Source organism: Chanos chanos, chromosome 5, assembly GCF_902362185.1.
Source record: "Chanos chanos chromosome 5, fChaCha1.1, whole genome shotgun sequence".
Classification (NCBI taxonomy): Eukaryota; Metazoa; Chordata; class Actinopteri; order Gonorynchiformes; family Chanidae; genus Chanos; species Chanos chanos.
Window position 1 is genome coordinate 13,195,301 of NC_044499.1, and position 26,642 is coordinate 13,221,942.

The window sequence follows — 26,642 nt, forward strand, 5'->3', positions numbered from 1 at the left end:
CCTGCCGTCACGCACAGAAGAAATAGTTTGTCGAAAGTAAGATTTATTTTCAAGAAGTCTGCGGGAGAAATATCAGAAACTGTTTGGATATTTAATAAATATTTTTTTCGATAATGCTCCCAGTTGGAGCTGAAAGCTTATTTTTTGCTAGCTTTGATACGCTAGCTACTTAACAAGCCAACTTGGCATTTTTTTCACCTTGAGGACTTCTAAAACCCAAAGACGACAATCAAAATGAGAGGTAAGCGTCAGTGTTGAAATATTAACATCTTATTTGGTAAATAAATTCTCTTATTCGTGAATGTTTTTTCCCTTTGGAAATGTGCATACCTGTTTTTAATTATTTTAGTTTAACTAGCTTAATTTCGTCAACGGTTATCTCTAACAATTTGTATGAAATATAAAATAACACGGGTTTCTACATTAGCATCTAGACTTTTCTAAAGCTTGATTGTTACCGTAGCAGTCCAGTTATTCGAAGTGCGTAACACGCTAAATCCTTGCTGCCTTCCATTCTGAAGGGTTTAACGGTTGCTGTCCTGGAGCATTCCAGTCTTTCTCTTGCAATGAATTTCGACTCATGCCTCGCTGCGCACAGATCTACTCTACTGTTCAGCGAAGGGAAACGTTACATTGATACATTAACACTCTCAAGTGTAATCATTTGAAAGCTCAAAGTGGTTCAATACACATGACACATTTTAACAGACTGGTATTTCAGTAGAGACGCACATATATAAATTTATTCAGCTCGGTTCCGCAACGTGTGTCTGGATGGGTCCTTGGAGATTCAACACATCATCTCGGAGTGTTTGGTTACGTAATAGCGAGGGCTTGGTTAATGAATGTATTGATACTAATAATTTGGAAATAATAATTGAACCACAATTAAACACGAAGTTTTCTTTTGAAACGTTTAGCTGCAGCTGTATGTTTGTCGTGATTTTAACTGTATATGACTCAGGTTTTTATTTCATAAATGTTTTCAAAATTTGTTTTGGAGAGTCAGTATCGTATTTATTAGCAGACCTAATGTTTGTGAGGCGGCGGAAGGGTGTTAAGTAGATTTGATGCGCCTGTTTTTGGTGGATGCTGTTGTGTCGTGTGTTGGGCATATCAATTAATAGTGGGGCTCTAGATCTCGTGTGTTGTGCGTGTTGTTGTTTTCGTCAACCAGCATGGCTGGCTGTGTGAGAAGGCAGGGAGCTGGTTGTTCTACTGACCTAGTTATGTCACCGAACATTACACAGCATTGGAAAAGGGAGGATGGATGGGAGGGACCGCACAAAATGGGCGGGCTTAAAGAGATGCATGCAAATTCGTAGGGTTTACTTGCGCAGTGAAGTGCTTGCTCCTAAGACACATAGAAAGCTGTCTGACCAGAAGCTAAACTTGAACTTGAGCGTATTCTAACAACCTTCAGATACTAAACATGACGCGACATCCATTGACGCAGTATTCTTTTTATATAAGCGATATTAGTACACATTCAGTTATGCAAACTGTGACACTTCATGTTACATGATTTTCTTTTTCATCGACAAAATTAAATGAAGAATAAATTGCAGCGTGTCACTGTTTTCATTAGCACGAAAAAAAAAGTAGAAAGCCCTCTCACTATGCGGAGAGGAAGCGGCCTTGCTTACCTGATACATACATACATACATACATACATGTATACATAAACAAATAAATCCATCCACTGTAACTGAGTCATATATGTCGATAAGAGAATGTGTCATTTGAACATTCATCTTTTAGGTTGGCGCTAAGAAGAATTTACTTCTTTCTACATATGAAAACTGTAACAAAGATAGGCCTGGTCACTGGGTGTAATACAAAGATTTTCTTTTCCATACTTAGTGTTATCCCTTGGTAAACTTGGCAGGCAGGGAACCTATTAGTTACACGATCCTCTGTCATTCTGACGTTGCATGTTTGGGCATGCCACTGTGGGTTATGGAATAAACAAAGCAAATCATGATAGTCATGAAACATGATTCATCTGTCAGATAAACCGATTAACTCACTGTTGACCACACCTGTTATCATAATGTTCAGGTGACATCCATGACACAGTTTTTATTCTATATTACAGTATAAAAATGTGAAACAGTATGAAAGTCGCTTTGTTATTATTTGTGGTGGAAACTCCGAGACAGTCCGCGCAGTGTATAGAGAACTTAACTTGGGACTGTTCATTCTGAATGGAAAGGTACCAAACTGGGACTGAAGGCTGAGAGTGAATGAGTCTTTCTGTGTGTTTGGTTTTATATGGACCTTCATCCTCTTCATCCTATAGTGCAACAACGTAATTCTTCCTTATCTATGGGAAAGTCAGTCTCCTCCAAGAAAAGGGAATGTTTACTCAGCAGGGCTGAACGCACACTTCAGACAAGTTTTGATTGGAATATTCACTGTAAAAAGTAAAAAAAAAAAAACAGCAACACTTTATTGTATTTATTAATCAATGTAGTTAAGACCAAATGAAGTCAAGTATAGTTAAGACCAAGCAAGTGTATGGAAAAAGTTGCTCTTAAATTGCAACAAACCGATTATAGTTTGTTTCTTCATGATCATACAGATTATATACAGTTTGGTGACAGAAAATGACTAGACTTTGTTATTTTATCATACTGTATATGTTGGACTCGGTTTGTCCTCTCTAATACTTAATGGCTTGTAATTTCAACCAGTTACCCATCAGCTGTGACAAGAGAATTACCATCTGCATCCAAAGAATTACCAGGCAATGACATGTCATTAGCATACCATGAAATCACTGTTTTTTCCCTCTCTGATTGATGACCAGAATAGATATATTCCTTGACATCACATATAGCCCACACAGACAGGGTATAGTCTTCAGACTGCTGGAAATCTGTACTGTTGAGTGAACTGCCTCTCTCTCTCTCTCTTCCTCTCTCTCCCTCTCCCTCTCTCTCTTTCTCCCCCCCCCCCCCCCTCTCTCTCACTCTCTATCTCTGTCAAGGAGAACTCTATTATTCCTGCCAAGAGTCTTTAAATTGGATTCAGGGACACTGAGTAGCTCTTATGGGGGGGGCAGTCTAATAAATATGTATATAAACATATAAACTTGTCACGTGAAGTACACTTCACATTTTTGACCTTCGAGCTTTAGAGATGTCACGAGAATGCGTGGCAGATCAGTACAAGGGTGGGGCAAATGATAGTCTTGAAGAAGTACTCACAGGCACATTGACTTACTGACACACTGACTGTGAGATAACTGTTGTTTCTACATAACACTGTGCGTGGAACTATGGCTTACACGCTGCTACTATATGCTCTCTGAACTGTAACAAGAGAACAAGACTGTGGTTGCTCATATTAACCATTTACAGTAACCGGGAAAAAAAACACCACTTTATCTAACTATTTTTTGTTTTTGTTACAGAAAATTACCAATATTATTAGAAAACAGCAACAACAACAAAAAAACATGATCTTGTTATCTTACTTTTTGCCGTATACATGAGTCAGTAACTTTTGTGAAAGTAAGTATTGGTTAGGGTTATCAGTTGACTTTGCTCATGTGTAACTTGGCCCACATGCTGTAATCTTAGGGCTGACCCCTCAAGCCTGTCATGAAGGCAAACAAGTCCAAACATACCTCTGTACTAGACCGTGACACACTGGAGATACGGCTGAATTGTTCAGTGACAAATACAGAGAGAGGATTACATATGACAGTTCTTTTCAAGATATCACTTTTATGATAATTCTGAACGTTCATTTACTTGCACGTTTGACCTTTTCCTTAAAAAAAAGTCCTGAAAAGCCGAAACACGCTGAATAAAAGAGTCTTTGTTGTGTACGAGGTGAAAAGTGTGCAACACCAGTCACAGAGAAGCTTTGAGGGGAAAGAAGCAGTGACAGAGACAAGATAAAGAATAAAAGACAATGTTTCAGTAAACTAACTGCTATAAACTCCCCGCAGAAGACACTCCTCACCTTTTTTAACGCCCATCACAAAAATTCACAGCACAGCCAGTATGATTCAAAATGATCTTGTGATTATATAATCTTAAAATGGCGTCTGATTTAACTTTTAAAATTCAGAATATGTTATTCTTAAGTACAGGTGGTAGATCCTTTTCTTGGCAGTATGCTTGTCAAAGGTAATAATGAATGGTCTCGTATGATAAAGTAATTACTAATTAACCATATGTCCTGTATTTTCATTTAAACGGAAGTGTAATTGCTGTACTTCTTCATATACGTGTTCTTTCATTCACTTTTGCGCACGGCAGATTATATTTTCAAAAGAAAGTAGGAGCTCCACAAGTCAAACAAAACATACCTTAAGACATGGGCCTGTAGGGCTCAGGTTGTATTGCTAAATAAATGTTTCAGTAAAAAGGCAAAATGGACATGTTTAAGTATGTCCTCCTTTATGTAATTCTGCTCGGCAGGTCTGCCAAGGGATGAAATGAAAACCCTCGGTGTAAAAATAATTTTATGACCAGGTCAATGACAGAATGTATCACCCAGTGCGCTTGCGAGACAGTGGGCTCTAAATAAGTCTACGTGATGCCATGTATCCGTTGACCGCAGTAGATCTAAATATAATTCTTGAAATGTGAATAGAATCAGATACTTTTTGCATTTAAGAAATAGGAAGTTGTTTATTTTATAGATTTTCTTGATAAGGATTGCATTTATTTAACGACAAAACTTTGTTTAAAGGTGTTAAAAGTACTGAGTTATGGTTCAAAGTATATGGTTAAAATGATTTCAGACAATACAGTCCACTGTTATTCTCCTGTATAGTGCCACCTTAACACACAAAAGAAGGCCAAGCCTATTCAAATTATGCATGCTAGGTTGCCTCCCACACACCTCCCTCTTTTCAATGGGAAAGTGTGTCAGTAGGACAGCGAGTCCGCATGGGCTGACAGCCGAGTCACAGTGAGTGACATCTCATTCAGCAAGTCTTCGACACGGCTTTTCAGACTTCAGCCAATGGGCTCGCAGAGACAGGGCATGGGCGGAACTGCAGCAGTACTAGTTTGACCGCTGCTGAATGACTGTGTTTGTGGAATGCTCTCAGACAGGAGTTATATAACAGAAAACAGAGAGAAGGGAGGGGGGGCTCCGATAGGTTGACAGATTTTTCCATTGCATGCCTCAGTATGTCTTCGTCATTGCTTTCAGCTGATAGAGATGCCAGAAAAGGGAATACAAAATGGAGGACAAAAGAATCATTTCAGTTTGCTTGCCATTGCAAGTTATTAAATAAGTACAATTTTTCCATTCCAGTCTCTTGTCAACGCACCACGTAGCTGAAAGGGACATCCAGTATTTTATATTTACCAGTATCAAATAACTGCTGTTCATTTAACTATTCCAAGTCACTTTGATAAATGATTTAATTTTGAAGTCATTTTTTAATGAAGATGCTTTTATAATCTATAAGTATTATATGATCTTTGCCTTTCTCAATCACCGTTTCCATTTTTGGATGGTGTTATGGTTTGTTAAGATAGACTTTTAGTCACACCCTTTTTAAAGAGTAAGGAACACTCTTGTGTGTGTTATCTAAGAGTCTTTTTAAAGTTCCACTGAAGAGGCCTCAAGAGGGTTGAGATATACGACGCTTCACTATCAGCCCTCTGATTCGCTCACTATTTCAGTCAGTTGCCTCCTCAGGAAGGGCTAGATTCACACTTAAGGTTCCTTTTTTTATATACACAGAGTGATTGGTATTTTTGCAATATGTTCTTTAGAAGTCTTATAATAAGCCTTTATGCTCAAAGTTGAGGCTTTTACTTCAACCTTTTTTCATAACGTTGTTATGTTCAGGCTGTTTTTTGTGTGTCAGAGCATTTAACTACAGCAGAATTTTTAAGTGAACAGTGTTCCTCATTAGTTTATAATACATTAAATGTCCAATAAATAAGAATTGTTCCACTCTGTAGTTTAGTGAATATTTGTTTGGGGGGCAGACTGTATCCTGAATTGTCTTGAAAAGGATAAATATATAACTTATATTCATTTTTTTTTACAGCCCAAATTGAGGTGATACCGTGTAAGATTTGTGGAGACAAGTCTTCAGGAATCCACTATGGAGTGATAACATGTGAAGGGTGTAAGGTAAATATTACGCTTAAACTCAACCATTACAATTTCTCACAATTTTTTATTTGTTTAATTCATATTTTTTTTTATGTAATAGACTGGGTTCCTGTTTTGGTCCTGTGTTTATGTAGCTGTTCTCACTGGCTTATTATTAACATGCAGCTCTGCATTTTACGCCTCTCTCTTTTCTGCCAGCTTTCACATTGTAACTCTTTGCAGTGGCCTATAACATGATCTGGAGTCAATATAGTTGTCTCATTCACATTGTCCAGGGCCTGATCTGATTTGGTGTATCCCAGGTCACTTCTTAAAGGCTCGTTGTCTTTTTTCCTCTCAGGGTTTCTTCCGACGCAGTCAGCAGAATAACGCAATGTACTCCTGCTCGCGGCAGAGGAATTGTCTGATCGATCGCACCAATAGGAACCGCTGCCAACACTGTCGGCTGCAGAAATGTCTGGCACTTGGCATGAGTCGCGACGGTCAGTCTAATGATACACACGTCAGTCAGCTGCCAAAGGCCTGGCATAAAACAGGGTTTGCTTTAGTTGCACAATGAGGTGGAGTCTGTACAAAAAACCTGGTAGTCGTTCTTTATCTTAATCATTTTTTGGTATTGTTATCACCTGCAGTAATGCACTTTACAGGTTTGTGTTTTAAGTATTTTGTACAAGTACTTCGCTTCTCAAAGGTACTGAAGGCTGCTCTGTGAGATGCAACACTAAACAGATATAGACTGAACATGCAGTACCAAATCTTTTTGCCTGTTGATGGGAAACTAGCCTTGTCATTCACTTGCACATCAAATGTACATGCAAAAGAACGAGATCTATTATAAGCTAACATTATGTGATTACACCTCTGTGTTTATCCCAAAAGCAGAGCTCAAAAAGCATTGAGTGTAATCAACCCTCTACTATTATAGTAAATTAAGTCATACTTGGTCTCTTTTTCATGCATATTCCATATCAGCTGAAGCATTTACTCATGCACTTATTCCTTGCACGTTGTAGCGGTGAAGTTTGGCCGTATGTCCAAGAAGCAGAGGGACAGTCTGTATGCTGAGGTACAGAAGCATCAGAAATCTCAGGAGTGCCTAGGTGCCCTGGGTGGCAGCATTGCTCGAGAGGAGGCGGGCGAAGACGGTGGTCACAGTCGGTCCTACAGCAGCGGCTCCAGCGCCACCCTCAGTGACCTGGACGACATTGCCACGTTGCCTGACGGCCTGCTCTTTGACCTGCCGCTCACCCCAGAGGAGGCCAGCGAATACTGCAGCCTGGAGCTGCTGGGGGGCGGGCCAGGAGGCGGGGGCAGTGCCAGCAGCAGCTCGTCCAATCAAAGCTCACCACAGCCCAGTGCCTTGGATGTGGCAGATGGAGGGCGTGTCAAACACGAGTACCAGCTGCTGCCAGAGCTCAGTCTGCTCACACACACACTTCTGGGTTCAATGCCAGATGACTGCTCCCTGCTGGATATTGGTGAGTTGGACCTTTAACTACCAGATGTGGGTGTTGGAAGGTGTGCAAGCATGTCTGGAGATGTGTTGTGAATGATATTTGTCTTCAAATTATGTTGTCTAATATAATGTTTGTGCTTGTATTTGTTTAGAGCGGATCACGCAGAATGTGGTGAAGTCACATTTGGAGACGTGTCAGTACAGTGCAGAGGAGCTGAAGAGACTCACCTGGAATCTGTACACACCTGAAGAGACTCGCAGTTTTCAATGCAAGGTTAGTGTTCACCTTATGTCCAGTCACACTCATAGCATTCCAGTCAGCGCTACGTCATTGTTTCATTGTGTTTTCAGCATCTGTCAGCATGATGAATAAAGGGTACAGAAAGGTGATTAATCTATAGTTGTATTGACTGTGTGAATGTGTGTGTTCAGTCAGCAGAGTGGATGTGGCAGCAGTGTGCCCTTCACATCACTAATGCTATCCAGTACGTGGTGGAGTTTGCCAAGCGCATCACAGGCTTCATGGACCTGTGCCAGAACGACCAGATCATCCTCCTGAAAGCAGGTCAGTGTAGCCCTCCTATCCCCCCGCCCCTGTCGAACGGGGACTGGGCCTTCCTCACACACAGGTCACTGCGTCTTTTTGTTGTATTGGGGCTATTCAGACATTAAATCTGTTTATGGAGGAAAAGAGGGGAAAAGGAGCCCCGGAGCTCAAAACGGACTTGCTAATTTTATATGTAGGAAAACACACATGCACAGACACACGCATGCAGGTGTAGTGCTTTGATATGGACTCCTAGGACATACACATGTAAACACATACTGGGAACAGTCCCCTTTACCACTGTTTCTGTTGAAGCGTAAAAAAATTTGGTGTGTGCTAACAGTTCTCTCCTCTTGTCTTTTTGTCTCCAACTTCCTGTCTTTGTGTTCTCTCTGTGCTCAATGCTTAATGGACCCCACTCACCTATTCGACCTGGGTCTACAACAAACGGCCATTCATATCAAATATTAACCCGCCTTTCATAATAATTCATTTGAACAAATACTAATGCCATCTTTTGGACAAAAAAAAAAACACAACCTTTTTTTTTTTGGTCACTTTGTCTTTATTTGACGGTCTATTCTGATGGTATTCAAATGTATGACATTTCTTGTCCTATATTTGGAGAGAAATTATAAATTTTTGCTTGTGTGTGGGTTTTTTTTTTTTTGTACGGTGGAACATCTTGCCTCTCTCCACCCCCCACCCCCCCTCCCTTTGCTGCTCTTTCTCTTTGGTTTCCAGGATGCCTAGAGGTCCTCTTGATCCGCATGTGCCGCGCTTACAACTCTACTAACAACACCATATTCTTTGATGGCAAGTTTGCTACTGCTCAGCTCTTCAAAGCTCTAGGTGAGCATCTCTCTCTTACTCTTTCTCTCTCTCTGTCTCTTTTTTTTCTTTCATTTAAGGAGTGGAATATAAGAACTGATGAATATAAGTGCAAAGTGACAGTCTTGTTTAAGATCTTAATGGTGTAGCTGATTATATTCAAGGAGAAATTTCACCACAAAATGAACAATTCAATTGTCTAAAACGTTTCTGTTGAAATTATAGATTTGTTTGAAGTAATACATCTGCAGCAACTCCTTTAGAAAATTTTTTTTGAGAGTTGAACTGTTACAGTTAGTGTTGTTGAATTATGTGAATGGTCACCTTAACCAGGCCTGGGACCATTTAGCATGCTACTGAGGCCAGTTTTTTCTTATTTACAAGTAAAGCACTAGTCTGACGTCGTGATGGCCCTGTGACATTTTGTTGTGCTGTTCTGTGTGTGCAGGCTGTGATGACCTCGTGAACGCAGTGTTTGAATTGGCCAAGGGCCTGAGTCGGCTGCAACTGACCGAGGAGGAGATGGCCTTGTTCAGCACTGCCATCCTCCTGTCTCCAGGTAACACATGCCACACCCACACACACGTACACATGCACCCACACACATGCACGCACACACACACACGTACATATCTAAATATTCTTGACGCTCACTTTCTCTCTCTCGTATCCAGACCGACCGTGGCTGACGGACAGCCAGCAGGTACAGAAGCTCCAGGAGAAGGTTTACCTCGCGTTGCAACACAGTCTGCACATGAGTGGAGCGTCCACAGAGAAACTAGACAAGGTGAGCTCACAGAATCACTCTCAACATACACACGGAATTTCACAGGAGTATAGTCTCTGGAATTAAAAAGAATAAAATACATTCATTGTTCTTTACAAATGTTGTATATTGTTTCCCTTTCTTTCACTTAGATGGTGTCCAAACTACCACAGATGAAGTCTATTTGTCATCTCCACATCGACAAACTGGAGTTTTTCCGCCTGGTTCACCCAGAGACAGCGTACAGTTTCCCTCCTCTCTACAGGGAAGTGTTCGGTAGTGAAATCGCCTTCCCTGATTCAACAGACAGTTAGAGAGGGATGGAGCGAGAGAGAGGGTGAGAGAGGGGGGGGGGGGCGAATGAGAGAGAGAGGATGAGATTAAGAAGAAATAAAGGAGCGATGGAAATAGGCGAGAGGTGTAGGAATAGAGTTTAGGAACAACCTACAAATAACCAGCAGTCCAGTGACAATCCCACACTCAACACAGTCTCTGTCCTCTATGCCTGCCCTAGCACCATACACTGTTATATAGGGTCCAACACAACTGTTATTCTTAACTCTCCTACATTGGCATTGAGTTCAAATCTTTCAGAAGGTGCTCAGCAGCTCTTCTCTCACATCGCCAGTCTTTTTCCACCCGTGATTCTGAGTCTAAGCCGGCACAGCATTGAAAACGAGGCGCTAGCTGTCGAGGGTTGGACGTCTTTTTCTCCGCCAACCTCCCCTCACTACTGCTCTCCCTCAGACAAGTCATGAATGTATCCCGCAAGACAGTAGCACTTACTTTTTTGTGTGAGACCGAATGTACAACACTGCACTTTTGGTCCTGCGTCCTACTGTGCTTTACAGATTTTAACATCGTTCATATTTGACAATCCACCTTTTATGATTGGTGCCCAGAACTTTACCATTACGAAGGGACCAAGACCACCTATCAATGTTATATTTCTGTCAACATCCTAAAAGGCACCAGTCCTGATGCCGCTTCAATGTGCAATACAATTTAGTACTGTCTGTGTTTTTTTTTTGTTTTCGTTTTTTTCCCAAGAATTGCAACCCTAGTATATAGCAAACACAAAACATGGATAGATCAATTTTTCAAGCACTTACCGTTCAAAACATGTACACATTTCTTCAGGCACTTACTCAGACAGTGTTTGGTGCTGCTCGTGTTTTTCTTTTTTTGTTTTTTTTTTTGGTTTTGTTTTTTTTTTCTTGCAATGAGAAACCTCAGTCCCATGTGCCCTTTCCCTTGTACATGCCACTTAACAGAAAGTTAAAAAGAAATTTGTCTCATTAATTTATACTTACATATATAGATGATTATTTTAAATGCGAATGTATATAAAAGGGTATTATATGTAGAGAGAGGCAGAGAGAGAAGGCTAGAAAGAAAGACAGGCAAAGAAAGAGAGAGAGAGAGGGAGATCAGGGTTTGATGAGAATCCACCAGCTGTCTCCAAAAATTTCTACAGTATGTTCCTTGAAGCACCAAGAGATGAAGAGGAAGGCTGGGACGTGATGGCTGGTAATGGAAGGTCTCTTATGGTCCGCAGAAGCCGACGGGACTTCCCTGCTTTCCCATTTATCAGTCCTAGAACATTCTCCAGCTTTTAGGATCTCCTCTCAAAATGCTGCAGATCTGAGGAGGTTGTGTTTGGATCTCGTAGTCTTTTGACAAGAACGCACTTCAAACAGATAATATTTGTGGTCAAAGGAGGACATGTCTGAACATAACTTGATGCGAGAATTAAAGGGTCAGTATCCGGGCAGTACTGCTCCTGCTTTTTTGCAGGTACTCCTGATAAACTAACCTGATGTCATGGGACCGTATTCAAAGACATTATCTTGAATATGCTTTGGAATGACCGTCAAGTTTTCGACATGGTTTGGAGCGTTGTAAGGGAGAGATGGAAAGAACAAGAAGAACATGTGATTAGCAGTGAGCAAAATCCGACTTACAGAACATGTCACTCACTCATTGTCTTGGTCAGGCTGCCACCATTGAAAAAATGGGGCAGGTTTTCATTGTATTATTTTGTAAATTGTGGCTCCTGTCTCCTCATTTCTGTACCCACTTTCTTTCCTACTGTCCCTCTTTTGTCCTTGGTCGTAATCGTTGGTACAACTTGACAGAGTACTCAGCTACCCCCCTGAGTTTGGGCTTACTGAGCTCCTTATTACAGTCTGGCGATGGGAAGAAAAAACAAAAGAATATAGATTTATTCATTGTGATATCTCAAACTAACTGAAGATTTAATGATTAAATTCATATGCTTTAATTGGCTTCATGTCATTACTTTGACATCTGTTCTCTGAAATCTGACATTTTCTTCAAAATGTAGTTGTTTTCCGAAGGGACAATTTGAAATGTTCGGTATCTCTGATGAGCACCAATGAAATGACACAGAGCTTAAGCTCTGTTGTCCGTTTGTGAATAGTGTGAATACAATCAGCAGCACTTAATTCAGACAATCCCAACTAAGACCTTGGATGCATGCTGTATTGTAAGCATGTTGACTTGTCTAACAATGTTGTCCTTTAGAGTAAATCCCATACTGTGCATTTTTTCTTTAGCAACATGGTTTCTTTCTCTTTCTTTTTTTAATTTGAGGTTTCTTTTTTGTTTTTTTTAGTAAAATCTTGTTTTCCTTTACATATTGTAAAAAAAAAAAAAAAAAGGCAAGTATCTTTAACAAACCACTCAGGGAGATAGCTGGTCTCTGTCTCACCAGTATCCTCACTTTGCCGACTGTACAAACACCTTGCACCGAATAGGAGACCCGTATCCTTGATCACTGTGTCCTGTAGCTCTATATTTTTGTGAATGTCAATCACAAAGTGTCAAAGACCTTTCCTCTTTCTTCTAATGTTGTATTTCAGGATATTTGAGCCTAAATTGTATAAGACATAGGATATTAAACTGAAGTTAAATGAAAGAAATATTAAAGATGGATTTTATTCTTTGAAATGAATGTTGGTTTGTTGTGCTTTTATTTGCTGGTCCCTACCCAATCTGTACCATGATAGATAGATTTAAGTAATATTTTTGAAATTCCCTCTTTTCCCACTTCCCCCCAAACAGGTGGTTTTCATTTAGGAAAATGTATAACCACAGTGTGTGCATCATCCTAATTACCACATGTGCTTCTTCATAGGCTGATTTTGGAATTTCTTCCTTGTTAATGTGTTTGAGCCAATCAGAAATGTAAGGTAGGGTGGGTATAAATAGCCATATTTGGTCGAGCGGTGTTATTATTTCTTGTAGTAGTCAATAACATCACAAGAACAGCTCAGTTTATAGAAATGACAATCCGTCATCACGTTAAGAAATGAAGGTCAGTCAATCTGGAACATTTCAAGGAACTCTGGAAGTTTCTTCAAGAGCAGTCAGAAAAACCATGAAGCACTATGATGAAACCAGGTCTCATGAAGACCACCACAGCAAAGGCAGACCAAGAGTTGGTCTGCCCAGGGTAAGTTTATTAGTGTCACCATCCTTAGAAATCACCAACTAACTACAGTTCAGATTATAGCCCAAATGAATGCTTCATAAAGCATAGACATCACCTGTTCAGAGGAACCTGTGTGAATCAGGCCTTCATGGTAGCATTGCAGCAAAGAAACAACCACTGAAGAAGACAGTGCAAAACTTGTTTGGGCCAAGAAACGCAGGCAGTGGAGATTAGACCAGTGAAAATCTGTCCTTTAGTCTGATGAGTCCAAATTTGGGATTTTTGATTCCAACCACTGTATTTCTGTTAGACACAGAGAAGGTGAATGGATGGTATCTGCATGTCGGATTCTCACTGTCAAGCATGCGGGAGGGGCTGTGGTGATGTGGGGGTGCTTTGCCAGTGATACTGTTGGCGATTTATTTAGAATTGAAAGCACACTTAAGCAACGTAGCTACCACAGCATTCTGCAGCAACCCATCATCCTGGTTTGGGCCATCATTAATTTTTCAACAGGGCAATGATACAGAAAACACCTACAAGCTGTGTAAAAGCTATGTGACCCAAGGGTGGGAGTGATGGAGTGCTGCAGCAAATGACCTGGTCTCCACGGTCACCCAACCTAAACCCAGCAGATATGGTTGAATGAGCTGGACCAGAAAGTGAAGGAAAAGAAGCCAACAAGTGCCCAGCACATGTGGGAACTCCCCCAAGACTCTTGGAAAAGCATCTCAGGTGACCACCTCGTGAACCTCGTTGAGAGAATGCTAAGAACGCACAAATCTGTCATCAGGGAAAAGAGTGGCTACTTTGAAGAGTCTAAAACATAAGGATCTCTTTTTGGGTCGCTGCATAATTCCATATATGTTATTTCATAGTTCCAATGTCTTCACTGTTTTAAAATTTAGAAATAAATAAATTAAAAATAATTAAATTAAGTAAAAATACTTCGGTAAATAAATAAAATAAAATAATATGAACATGTGTTCACTATTACTGACATGACACTTACATAGACATTCACTGCAAGATGCTGTACATGTGATTGTAATGAAGTTTTCATAGAATGTATTGCCATTACTACTTCTATACCACTGCCACTAAAAGGACGGACGAGCCAATTAACTCAATAACATGACCCGGAAACGTCTCAGTGTTGTCATTGTGCTGGCACGCATTTTCTCAGTGACAGGTGAGTTTGAGCTGAGTATGTATGGTTGGGTTGAGAAACACAGACTTACTACGAGCGACCAAGTTTTAACACAACTCCTGGAGACAGTGATTGGTAAAGGAATCACACTTCAACGCCATCATGTCTGTCGCTGGTTTGAAGAAACAGTTTTACAAAGCAAGTCAGGTAAGTTAATTAACCTTCCCTTTCTATCACGCTAATATTTTTCGGGTTAGAGGATAAATGGGGTTGAAATGTTGTGGTGTTACATTCTTTCAAACCATTTACTTGTATTGACTTTCGCACCTGAACTTCATACGTTAACTTCATACATGAATTTCGTTGTCTTTCCACGTGTCGCTAGACGTTAAAAATTAAATGATAATTCTAGTTGGATAAATGTCAGTCAACCCTTATCTTGCCTTTGTTGTGTTTGACATCATAAAGCCGGTAGCTGAACTTCCATGCGGGTTTACACCACAGAGCGACAAATCCACGACCGTACACAATATTAAAATGTCCATGATATATAGTTTACTGTTATAATAGGGAAGGGTAATTGGGAAGATTTTGTTTGCGTACAGTATTCCCACATTTAAAGCTGAAATGGTCTCAGAATTTTATTACTTTTTTGTGTTTTTACAAATGACACGAATCAGGTAAATTACCTTAAACCGAAAACCGTAACTTCCTTCTTTCTGTCATGTGGGAGAGCGAGAGTAAAAAGGGTAGTGTCTAAATATCAGTCCAGATGATCTAGATCTAATCCTGTATCCAGAACCACTATAGTCTGTATGTAAACACATACCCATCTATCAGTGTCACACAGTGGTAAAAGCACTTAGGTTTACAGTTCATAGATGGTTTTGGAACGGAGCTCTTCAGATGGTTAGTATGGATATTTGCATTAAGGAAGTAGCCCTGAACCTGGGGAATTTATTTACAGTTAAAAAAAAAAAAAAAATGAAAAAGGCAGAGGTTTCAGTTGTACCTGGCCCTAGGTGCCAACCTCTGTCCATTGGCTCAGCCTGCAACTTCTTTTATTCTGCTTATTATGTCATTAATGAGTCATTCAGCTCGTGCCTGTGCCTGTGCGTGTGCATGAGTGTGTGTGACGTGTTTGCAAACTATGGATGTTTGGCTGGTTCTCACAGACAACATTTGACCATAAAGAGCCATTTAGTGGAAGAACAGAAACGCTCCAAGTACTGTTCTGAAAACATGAGTTACTGAGATGAGTCTTGTACATTCGTCAACAAAAGCCAAGTGATCCTGAAAAACCTGAAATGCCTCTGTTGCTACATATTTTGCCACTTTCAGATTTATTGTACAACTGGTGGTGGTGGTGGTGGTGGTGGTGGGGGGGGGGGGGGGGGGGGGGGGGGGGGGGTTGTAATGCTTGAGCTCATACATATAGCAACTAGCTGTTAGCAGGTCAAAAATAGGGCCGAAAATAATTTAGCGGAGAGAATGAGGGCAAAATCAATGTTTGGAATTCTACCTTTGTTTTTGTGGACTCATTATGGAAAAATACTCAGACATACCTGTTCAGCAGGCTACCTATTTACAAAGCTCCTTTGGGTGTGGAGCATTCTGCGTGTCTTGGAAATTGTGTAACAATGGAGAAGTGCAGTAGTCAGACAGGATTGACTGTATCCACCCATCAGCCAAACGGACAAACCCGGTCAACAACCCAATCTTTTTCTCACTTACTCACAATCTTGCTCTTTCTCTCTCTCTCTCTCTCTCTCATTTATTTTTTGATTTTGACCTTTGTTCAAAAACAGATTGTTGGTCATACTGTCATTAAATCATTCAGTTGAGTGTGTCTGTTTGCTAACTGCATTCTTTCCAATTTGCATCGTGTACAGTGCCCAGTCATGCTGACATTTATTGGTAATAAACCCACCCACAATCAGCTGCTTCGCTAACACTAGCACGGAGATCAGTGTGTTTATATCAGAAATGGATACCATAAATGGTTTATATACTAAATGGATACCAGAAATGGTTTATATACTAAAATGGATACCATTCCTGCAACACCTTTTCACTAATTCAGGGCACTAATTCATCTTTTTATCAGTTAGACCAGCGTGTATGATGATAATTCCATTGCTTACTTGTATTATGTTTTATCTAAGCTAACTTGTTCCCTTCCAGAGTTAACATTTTCTACACAGTGGTTAAAAGTCAAAAATAAAACATTTATAATGAATCATTTATGTCCAGATTTTTAGATGCATATTCTATATGCTAAATTATACTGCATATTTTGTCTTCAGTATTGCATATTTTGTCTTTCTTCAAGGTACACAGCAATATTTATCTAAAAAAATTTAACAGACGCACAATATTTCTTTTTATAAGTGAGGTATATTTTTAATATTCCAGCAAAGTGATCTGTTTGTTCACCGTGACCTCTGGTCTGGCAGTCAGCTCTACTGAACTAGCTTGTTAGGAGATTGTAGTGATACAATAGAACTTATGTTTTCAGTGGACCTGCACTCTGCCTTACATGGGTACTGTATTGTCACTCATTATTCATTGTTTTGTGTTGATAAATTTTTCAACGACAGTTGAAATCTCAGAGGGAGGATGATACCTATGGACCATACAGTTCTAACAGTAGCATATGCACTGATTTGTCTGGATTACCCTTTAGCTGTAAAATAGGTGACAAGCAGACAGCTTCCTGTGCACATTGAAAGCATACAGAGCTTTGTCTGTGTGAATAAGAGCAAGACATTCGAGTGTGTGTGTGTGTGTGTGTGTGTGTGTGTGTGTGTGTGTGTGTGTGTGTAAACCGCTGGAACTACTTCTGCCCTAACATTAGAGCTCAAGAAATTTAAAGAAGGCCCTTCACAGCTCTCTCTCTCCCCTTTTTTCTAGTAAGATCTGGTGCATTTTTTTTTAAATGTCACTTTTTTAAACCCTTAAGGAAGTGCCTGTTTTCATTTGATAGAGGCCTGGTGCATGCGTTTACACATGACTTCTTCTTCTGTGCTTTGAAGAAACATAGTCTATTTATATAAGCATTAGAAGAGCACAAACCTGAACTCTTTACAAAGAGAGAGACTCAAGACCACAGGAAATGACTAGAGTAGAAGATCAGCACTTTGCCATCTTATCACCATAACAGATGGGTTGTTTCTGTTACTGTGTAATGCTGAGAGAAGTTCAGCTGGACTCAGTGATAAGAATATTGGGGTGAGGATTGAGTGTGGTACTAACTAATGCTGTACATTGAGTTTTGCATATGAACTTTTCCCCTAGCACTTAATACACACACACACACACACACACACACATACTCACACACACACACACATTCATTTAATGAGGGACACAGCTGTGTGAATATGAATGTGTTTGTGTTTTTTTTTTAATTAAGAGACTGCCATCCATTATCACAGTACAGCTGTTTTCGAATGCCTTTGATAGGTCAGTTGCCTATCAGGTTTATTCTTGTGCAAGCGCAGTACATGAAGAAAGTAGACCGCATAAGTTTTGAGAAGTATTTTTCATCAAGTTAATAGAAGATCTCAGTAATTTAACAAGGATTCACCACTGTATATAATGGGGAAAATACTTTAAATGTCGTGCTTTTACATAAATGTTATAATATTTGCTCTGTGATCTTACAGTTGATGAGTGAGAAGGTGGGAGCTGCTAAAGGGACTGAACTGGATGAAGAGTTCAAAGATCTGGAAAAGGTCAGAGCGATGCTTAGTCCCTCCTGTGAATACACCATACTGAGTCTGTGCCCTGTGTGGATGACCATGAGTCATTTTGACCCCTGTATCCAATATTTTATCACACACCCAAAAGCCTCTGTCACTGTGTTGACGTGTCATTCTCAATACGTAGTACATCACCTTGTCTTTCCCAATAAACTGCAACCATTAATCAAATACCTACCTAACTGCTCAGACAATGAATAGAGTTCAGCTTCATTTTTCTCATGGTTTGTTTAAATCTGTGTCTGAACTTATTCATTATGTTATCCATGATAACCACAAAAAGTCTGCTAAACCACAAAAGATGTCTAATACCAAAACAAGCCGGCGTCCAGTCTGGCCTGTCAGTGTTTTCCTTTGACGAGTGTTCACTCACTCAGCTGTTTTAATTTTGACAGAAAGCTGATATTACAAGTAAAGCCATTGTAGATGTCCTCTCCAGAACAACAGAGTACCTCCAGCCCAACCCAGGTAAAGCACAAACGCACCAGGTTGAATAGTAACATATGGACAGCAGTAAACATCGGACCCTTTAGTTAAGCCCTTGTTTTGAGGGGTTTTTTTTTTGTCCTTTTGATGGTTTTTAGGCCTCAGGGCTTATCTGTTAATGTAGACTCCAGGGGCCTACCTGGAGTGAACTGTCAATAGCTACAGCAGCAAGATAGACAAAGAGTAGAGCATGAGATCATGTGACACTAGATCATATTTGTTCTCTGTTATAGTCAGTAGACTATAATAATATACAGGTTCAATGAGAAAATCTAGTGATGACAAACTCCACATCAATATGTCCTATGGCCCCATCCAGGTAATCAGTGCAAAATGTTTTATTCATCATAGAACTGCCATTAAGGATATTTAATTTAAAAAAGGATGTAAATAAGGAAAGTGGATGTGTGTATTGTTCTCAGCAATGCGGACAAGGATGGCCATGATGTCAAAAATAAAAGGTAATTCCAAGGGCACGGGTTACCCTCAGGCGGAGGGCATACTGGGAGAGACCATGGTCAAGTACGGGCACGAAATGGGCGAGGACGCAAACTTTGGTGAGAGACCCTTTTAACTTTTGTTGTTGTTGTTGTTGTTGTTGCTGTTGTTGTTAACTTTGTGATACACACCGTAACAAACTGCTACCCTAAAGCTTTGATTTCATAATTGTTTCAGAGCTAGGCAGAGTGGTTAGGTTGGATTTGTATGAATTTACTCTTGAACTTTTGAAACCAGTTTTCTTCCCACAGAATGTGAAACATGAGAACATACTTGAACAAGAGAGAAAGAGAATGCGAACAAGTGAAAAGAGATGGTTGTGAGAGGGCTACACAGAACCCAAATATAGCATATATATTACATTTCATAATTGCCAAAATGAATTCAACTTGATTTCAGTTTGGTTGTCAGCGAATTTGTGGCACTAGGCTCTTAATTGGCTCATTCACTCTGCCTTTCAGTTCCTGGTGCTCCTTACTGTTCTGGTGGGAATAACACATGCTTTTCACAAGGGCCTTCATAATTACATTCTCACTAGTCCTTTGATACCTTCTTCAGGCGCAGTAATTTGTAAGAATTATTCTATTCGTGGTCAGTTTACAAATACCCAAAGTATCCTCCCAAAATAAGGAATGTCCTGTCCCTCCCGTTTCAGAAAAATCAAATTGCTTCTAGGATGTTCAAGGTGTTTATATACTTTTTCGTGCCCTTATTAGGAAGACATCTGTCAAGGGTTGTAGAGTAAGGGCTGGCTTCTCCCTTGTGTTCGTCTCCAGGTGGCGCTCTTGTTGAGTACGGGGAGTCCATGAAGAGACTGGCAGAAGTGAAGGACTCTTTAGACATTGATGTCAAACAAAACTTTATTGATCCCTTTCAAACCCTTGTTGACAAGGATCTAAAAGATATACAGGTAAAGAATAAAGATGATTTTCTCACTCTTTGGTGTCTTTGGTCTTAATGTACACAACAGTTCTCAATGTTCTCAACAGTACTCAACAGAGAAAGAGAGACAAAGAAAGAATGAATGAATGAATAAATTAGGAAGCCACTGTATATAGGCTGAGTTAATTTGGTAGATGTGTGTAACTGTATCTCTGCAAACATCTTGTCTTCAGAATCAAACAATGCGCAATCCCCATTTAAAAGACAATTTCATAGAAGTAATGGCATGAAGAAATATCACAATATTCAGTTCATTACCTTTGACTCACACACAGCACCATCTGAAGAAAATGGAGAGTCGACGACTGGATTATGATTACAAGAAGAAGCGTCAGGGGAAGATCTCGGATGATGAACTGCAGCTGGCTTTGGAAAAGTTTCACGAGTCTAAAGATGCCGCAGAGAACAGCATGTGGAGTTTACTGGAGACTGACGTGAGTCCTGCCCCAATCACAGGGCTAGGGAACCCGCTCACATCTTATTACATTCAAGACTGTTCCTGAGACAGCTTGACAAAAAAAAAAAAAAAGGAATGATGAAGAATACACAACAAATATTTTTGTTGTTGTTGTTGTTGAAGCCCCTCGCTAATTAACTAACTGATCCAAAGGGCTTATTCACTTGTTAATTCACACTGGTGACGGCAATGTCCTAATGATCCCCCAAACTGTTGATGTTACCTAACGTAAATACACTTTTTCTCATTAATATTTGTTCCTGTCTTACTCTTCCTTAAATTTCTCTGGGCAGAAAGCTCCATTATTAGACATCTCTAGTGGCATGAAGAGTAGAGGATGAGAAACATTATGTAATTATAGGTGTTAATGGTGGTGAAATTACACATAAAACATGTTGCTTCCACCATCACTGCATAACAAATTATCTGTGTTGAGAATATTTGTTAGCTACCAGTATTAGCATGTGTTAGAGTCCTGCAGATGGTGTGTTTCCATGATAATACAGTGAACTCATATGCCATATGTGTGTGTTTTTGTGGGTTGGTGTGTGTGTGTGTGTGTTTGTGTGTGTGTGTGCAGTCAGAGCAGGTTGGCCAGCTCTCGGCTCTGGTGGAGTCACAGCTACAGTATCACAAACAGGCTGTTGAGATCCTGGAGGAACTGGCCCAGAAAATGAGAGAAAGGTTTGTGTCAACTCTCTCTCTCTCCTTCTGTCTTTCTCTCTCTCTCTCTCTCTCTCTCTCTCGCTCTCTCTCTCGCTCTCTCTCTCTCTCTCTCTCTCTCTCACTCTCTCTCTCTTTCACTATTTCTCTTCTTTCCTTGTCTCTAATGAAAGAAAACTGTTCATTTGGTTTTAGGACCTTGAAGAAATGTGCACATATAACAGAGTAATAGTTACAATGCTATAATAGTAATCATATACAGTAGAATGCAATGCGGTATATCTTTCATGCTCATTTCTTGTGTGTGTGTGTGTGTGTGTGTTTGTCTGTGCTCACGTCTGTGTTTCAGAGTAAATGAGGTTCAGTCCAGGCCTTCACAGCAACGTAAGCCAAAACCCAAATCCAAGCCCAGCTTTGACTATTCAGAATCAGAATATTCGGACAACAGCTATAATTCCTCTCCATATTCTCCTCCAGGGTACTCGGCCTCAGGTGAGTTCACTCCTCTCCAGTCCTTGAACCTCAGTGGACAAAAACTGTCATTCTCCTCCTTCTACAATATGAGCACTCATTCAGAGCTTTATAACACCATGGCTGTCTAAGGAACTTAAAGGACAAAAGATATACAATGGTTTTTGTCTATGGGTCTGTATATGTTTTTTTTTTTTTTTTAGTCTGGACACTCACGTGTATTTTTTGTTTCCTTCCATCAATACAGCAACCCCATCATTCAACAAATCGTCTGTGCGCCGAAACCGACGTAAGTTTCGTATGGGTTTTTTATGCGGTGTAAAAGGCTGTGGCCTAACTGATCTTTTACCAAACAGTGCTGCAACCTGTAGTCGCAAAAAGAAGCTTGATAAACCTGGTCTTTGGAGTGAAAAGTTGGTGATGAATGAACGGTCATGAACAAATGAGGTGTGAGAAATCATGATACTGAAAGAGTAGACTCATTCTCATAGACACACACACACACACACAGATATTTCTCTTTTCTGATTTTATCCTCATTTGCTTTTAAATTTTAAACGTTAATTGTCTCTTCCTGACCTGGCAGCCATGCCAGTCTAGCTGAGTGAGACTAGCACACACCTTCTTCAAAAGGTGTGAAACCAGTCACTGCATATTTTTATACTATAAACTGAGAGATTAGTAGAGACCTAACACATTTGCTGGAGACTGGTGTGTGTGTGTGTGTGTGTGTGTGTGTGTGTGTGTGTGTGTGTGTGCGCGTGCGTGTGCGCGCGTGTGTGCGCGTGTGTGTGTGACATTATCGCGTCTACGTTTGGCATCTAAGCGGTGAGAGAGAGACAGAGTGTGAGGCACATACAGATGCCTGAGGAAATGTAGCCCTAGTAGGCCAGCGTGGTGTAGCTCTGATCCAAGCTGCACACACATTTACATTTATAATAACTTTACATTCACCATGTGTGTTCCCATTCTGAAAAGAGGACAGCAGTGTATATTGAGAATTGTGTAGCTTTATGTGTGTACTGGTTCACTTCCTTTCTCAGAGTTGTACCTGACAATCAAATGCATGCTTTAGCTTGTCAGACTAGTAAAAAAAAACCGTATCCATCTAAAGTTCCTGTAAGAGAGGGTGGAAACATATTGCTTCCCTTTACTGATTTATCCCCGACCGCAGTTTCCCCAGCACTGTGCTTCATTTCACATGCACATATACAGAGGTCGTGCAGACGTCTAAGGGGAGAAAAAAAACCCCCAAAATGTGAACAACTAATGTCATTCTCCTCTGGTGTGAAGGTGTGTTATCACATGACGGTGCCGGTGCCGAGATTACACACTCGTGTTAGGTATTTTAGGTGCTACATATAGTAAAAGACACCAGGGATCAACATACTGTCACCTCACTATTACTCCGTGTAATGGCACGATAGATATGCGGTACTGTTTTATAAGCCTTGAATGTGGATCGCACAACAACACGCAAACGTTTGGTAATCGTGCTTATATTCTTTTTTTTGTTTTTTTTTTGTCTGTAAAATAAAGGGGTTATGAAACCAACTTGGATAAACAGATAGATAAACGAGTCATTTGGCAGCTTGACAGATGGGGCACTGGCCAAATGTTACATAGAGGCAGACACATCGTTCATTAGCAATTACTGATGTAGAGTAACAGATGCCTCACACAGCTGTGTTCATAAAGCTCTTTCAAGTTTCTGTGTGATTATTCATAGATTTCTAGCAGATTTATTTACACAGATGTTAATTTCATCATCTTTGGATATGACGTTATTATACAAGAACAGTAGTTGATTTGATAAAGTTTTAGGTAAGTCTCAACTTTTTCTGAACCTGGCCCTTTAACTGGTGAACTTCATTAGAAGCTTAGTGAAAACTATGGTATTTAACTCAACTTAACTCAACTTCTCTCTCTCTCTCTCTCTCTCTCTCTCTCTGTCTGTCTGTCTGTCTCCACAGAAACACAGCAGCCTCACTGTAAGGCATTGTATGACTTTGAACCAGAGAACGAGGGAGAGCTGCGTTTCAGCGAAGGTGACATCATTACCCTAATCAGTCAGGTCGATGAAAACTGGTACGAGGGAGCAGTAAACGGCCAATCAGGATACTTTCCCGTCAACTATGTAGAGGTGGTGGTGCCTTTGCCTTAGTGAACATGAATAACATAAAGGGAGGAGGGAACAGAGCTGTAGCAGCAGGGAATGACAAGAGACTACATGAGATAAGCTGAAGTCTTCACTCTCATTTTGCATTTTGTGCACTTTGCCACTTTTGTCACATGAATTTCTGAAAAGTGATGTGTGTGTGTGTGTGTGTGTGTGTGCGCGCGCATGTGCACGTGCATGCGTATGCGTATATGTTTTCACTTGGTTAAAAATGCATACTTTGCATTAGTTCTGAAAAGGTTTCTGTTGTATTGTGACAGTATAAGAATAGAGAATCCTGCTGTCGTAAGTGTGACTGTGTCAAACCACTGTAGACGTTGAAACACACAAAAAGAGGAAGATGACATGCAACTGTTTAGACTGTTCTGTGTTATGCACACCGCTTTCGGGTGAACCGCTACACCATTTGCTCTTCCTGTCTGACCATTTAATGACCTTATTTTTTTCTTGTGAGTGGTGATATAGTGACCTCTTGTGGCCAGTACATAGCACTACATCATGAACAATTTTCTTATTTTTTCCACTCAGTTGAAAGAACAACTTATGCATAATAATATAATCAACTTTGGTCTGAATTAACCATCCAGAGAATTTATAATATGCTCTCTCTGCTGCACCACTGACCACTCCGTGCCTTGCATGTCTTTTCAGACACAGCCGGACACACCTGTCTATCGATTTACCTGACAGTTTTTCTTAGCAAAGGACCTCAGCTTTAGTGAGTGGTGATTTTAGCTAGCAACTGGTGTGTAATATCACATACTTGTGTGTAAATGAGCTATTAAATGTAATCCGAGCCACAGATTATGTTTAATACCCTTTTTTATAGGGTCAGCGCTCATCATTGTAGAAATTTTAAATGTCATAATATACTTCAACCTGTAGCCTTCTACCTGTCTCAGATATAGACACTGTTTTCCCAATGTAATTGTCTTAACAGAACAAGGTTCATCTTTAGCATTTCTATTGCTGAATATTTACTACAGCCAAGAACCTTTTCTGGAGCTGCACTCTGTCTCTTTAATAAGTGAATTGATTGATAGATAATTAAAAAAAAGCAGAAAATGCAAATTCTGTTATCACCTGTGTATTTTCAGAACTGCCTCGAAGCTTCTCATATATTTGACATTCTTCAATTACCTTTAGTTAAAAAAAAAAAAAGTGGTATTCTGCTCTACTAATGGGGTAAATGGTTTCGTGCTAACCTGAAGCCACAGAGGGTCATTCTGATGGTCTTTCTACCATAAAGTCTGTACCCTGGTCTAGTGCTGAGACTACTCATAGCAGATATAAGAGAAGGGTTATAAGGGAATATAAGGTGTGAGTAATTGATTAAATAGTTATAAAACAAAATGGATGATTCCTATAAGTTCAGATCTTTTTTATTTGTTGGTTCTTGTTTTGATTCTGCCTATCAGTCCAGTTCACCCTTTAGGTTCCCTTTTGGCTGTATCTCTGAGAGAGAGCTAGTTACAATGATTCTGCCATTATGTTCAGTCTTGTTATGCAAAACAGGAAACTTGACCAAAGAGAAATGAGATTGTCATACCATGTTGTTCTGTTTCACTGTCGAGGGAATGTAATTAGATGCCAGTGTACCAAACTGTATAGCCCAACTGGATGTTGAATCAGTCTCTATTGATTTCTTTTGCTCTGAAGCCTTGCTCATAGTCTGGCCACCTCTTTCTTTAATTTCTCTGTGGTTATATTTTCTCCCCTCCTTTGTTTTCTCTCCTTGGAGAATGTGGGGGGAGACCTTAATCTCTAGTCCTGGGCCTGTTCTGTTTCTTCTCGTAGAATGCTAAGTGTATGTATTGGGTAATACCACAGGCCTACTTTTAAATGATATCTGTAGGACTCACTCATTCAAAGAAAATGTTTACCTGTCTGTTGTATTACTTCTCATGTAAAATAGTGAGTTCTGTTTAAAGTTTTGTCTGTGTTGGTTATTTAACCTGAATTAAAGAGAACCTTAGCTTTATCTTATGACTTAAATATATAGGTAAAGGGAAAACTGGGCTCTTTTTCCCCCCTGTTGTTCTTTTTGCAACCCAAACTGTCTGCCTGAGGAGGTATATTTACGTGCTTTGATGTCATTCAGTTTCACTGATTTTAATCTAGTTCATCTAAATAGCCTTAAAAATGTCCCTGCTATTTCTAAAAACAAGATAACATCGATTTCACACACTTCCCAAGAACATGAATAAACACTTAAATGTCTTCATGTCAATTTGTCATCTTAAATGGAGTTGAATTACCCATAAGTACACCCAAACTGGCCCATGGACAATACATGTTTGCTCTAAAATGAGCTCTCAGTGTGGTGGTCAAATATATTGTCCTCTTTAACAAATTTTCTTTTACTATGCAAAATCATGATGGAAAATGCCATTATTGAAAAACACTGACTTTCTATATGTGGTTTAATACCTTTTTTTTTTTTTTTGTAAATTTGTGAATTGTGTGAAATAGTATCGAACAGTTCTGACTAAATAAATATGATTAAATAAATGAAATATTTTCTTGTGATTGTTAATGTTCTCTGTCATTAAACAACTGAACCAAGAGAGCACTACATATAGTTTGATCTCATTTGAATATGAACAGAGTAGCCCTGACATATCTTGTTTAGTCTCCTACTGCCAATCTCTCTATTTTTGTACACGAGAGTCACCATGTGCCTTCAGACTTATAAAAATGATTAAATGCAACTCAGAAACCGCATGAGCTATCAGTGTTGCCATGTTTTATACTTGCCTACAACCAAATCAGAAAAAAGGAACAGCAGAAATGGCAAGGAAAAAAGCCACGGTTTATTATGTCTGTATTCACTTTAATTTAAAGTCCCTTCGCTCTCACAGTTAACGACTACATTA

General features: G+C 39.8%; 2 protein-coding genes across 2 annotated transcripts; both read left to right on the top strand.

Annotated features, from left to right (window-relative positions):
• The first annotated feature begins 227 nt into the window (after window positions 1-227).
• Window positions 228-10,013, top strand: rorcb (RAR-related orphan receptor C b). The gene is made up of 10 exons (XM_030773888.1): window positions 228-241; window positions 6,032-6,117; window positions 6,440-6,581; window positions 7,113-7,577; window positions 7,708-7,829; window positions 7,988-8,120; window positions 8,847-8,954; window positions 9,382-9,492; window positions 9,608-9,720; window positions 9,852-10,013. The coding sequence occupies exons 1-10, from the start codon at window positions 235-237 to the stop codon at window positions 10,011-10,013; spliced, it is 1,449 nt and encodes a 482-aa protein (XP_030629748.1). The 5' UTR covers window positions 228-234.
• Window positions 10,014-14,468: 4,455 nt separating this feature from the next.
• sh3gl1a (SH3-domain GRB2-like 1a) lies at window positions 14,469-23,751 on the top strand. The gene is made up of 10 exons (XM_030774201.1): window positions 14,469-14,513; window positions 17,975-18,043; window positions 18,466-18,538; window positions 18,979-19,113; window positions 19,831-19,964; window positions 20,272-20,434; window positions 21,038-21,137; window positions 21,466-21,608; window positions 21,835-21,876; window positions 23,561-23,751. The coding sequence occupies exons 1-10, from the start codon at window positions 14,469-14,471 to the stop codon at window positions 23,749-23,751; spliced, it is 1,095 nt and encodes a 364-aa protein (XP_030630061.1).
• Window positions 23,752-26,642: the final 2,891 nt, after the last annotated feature.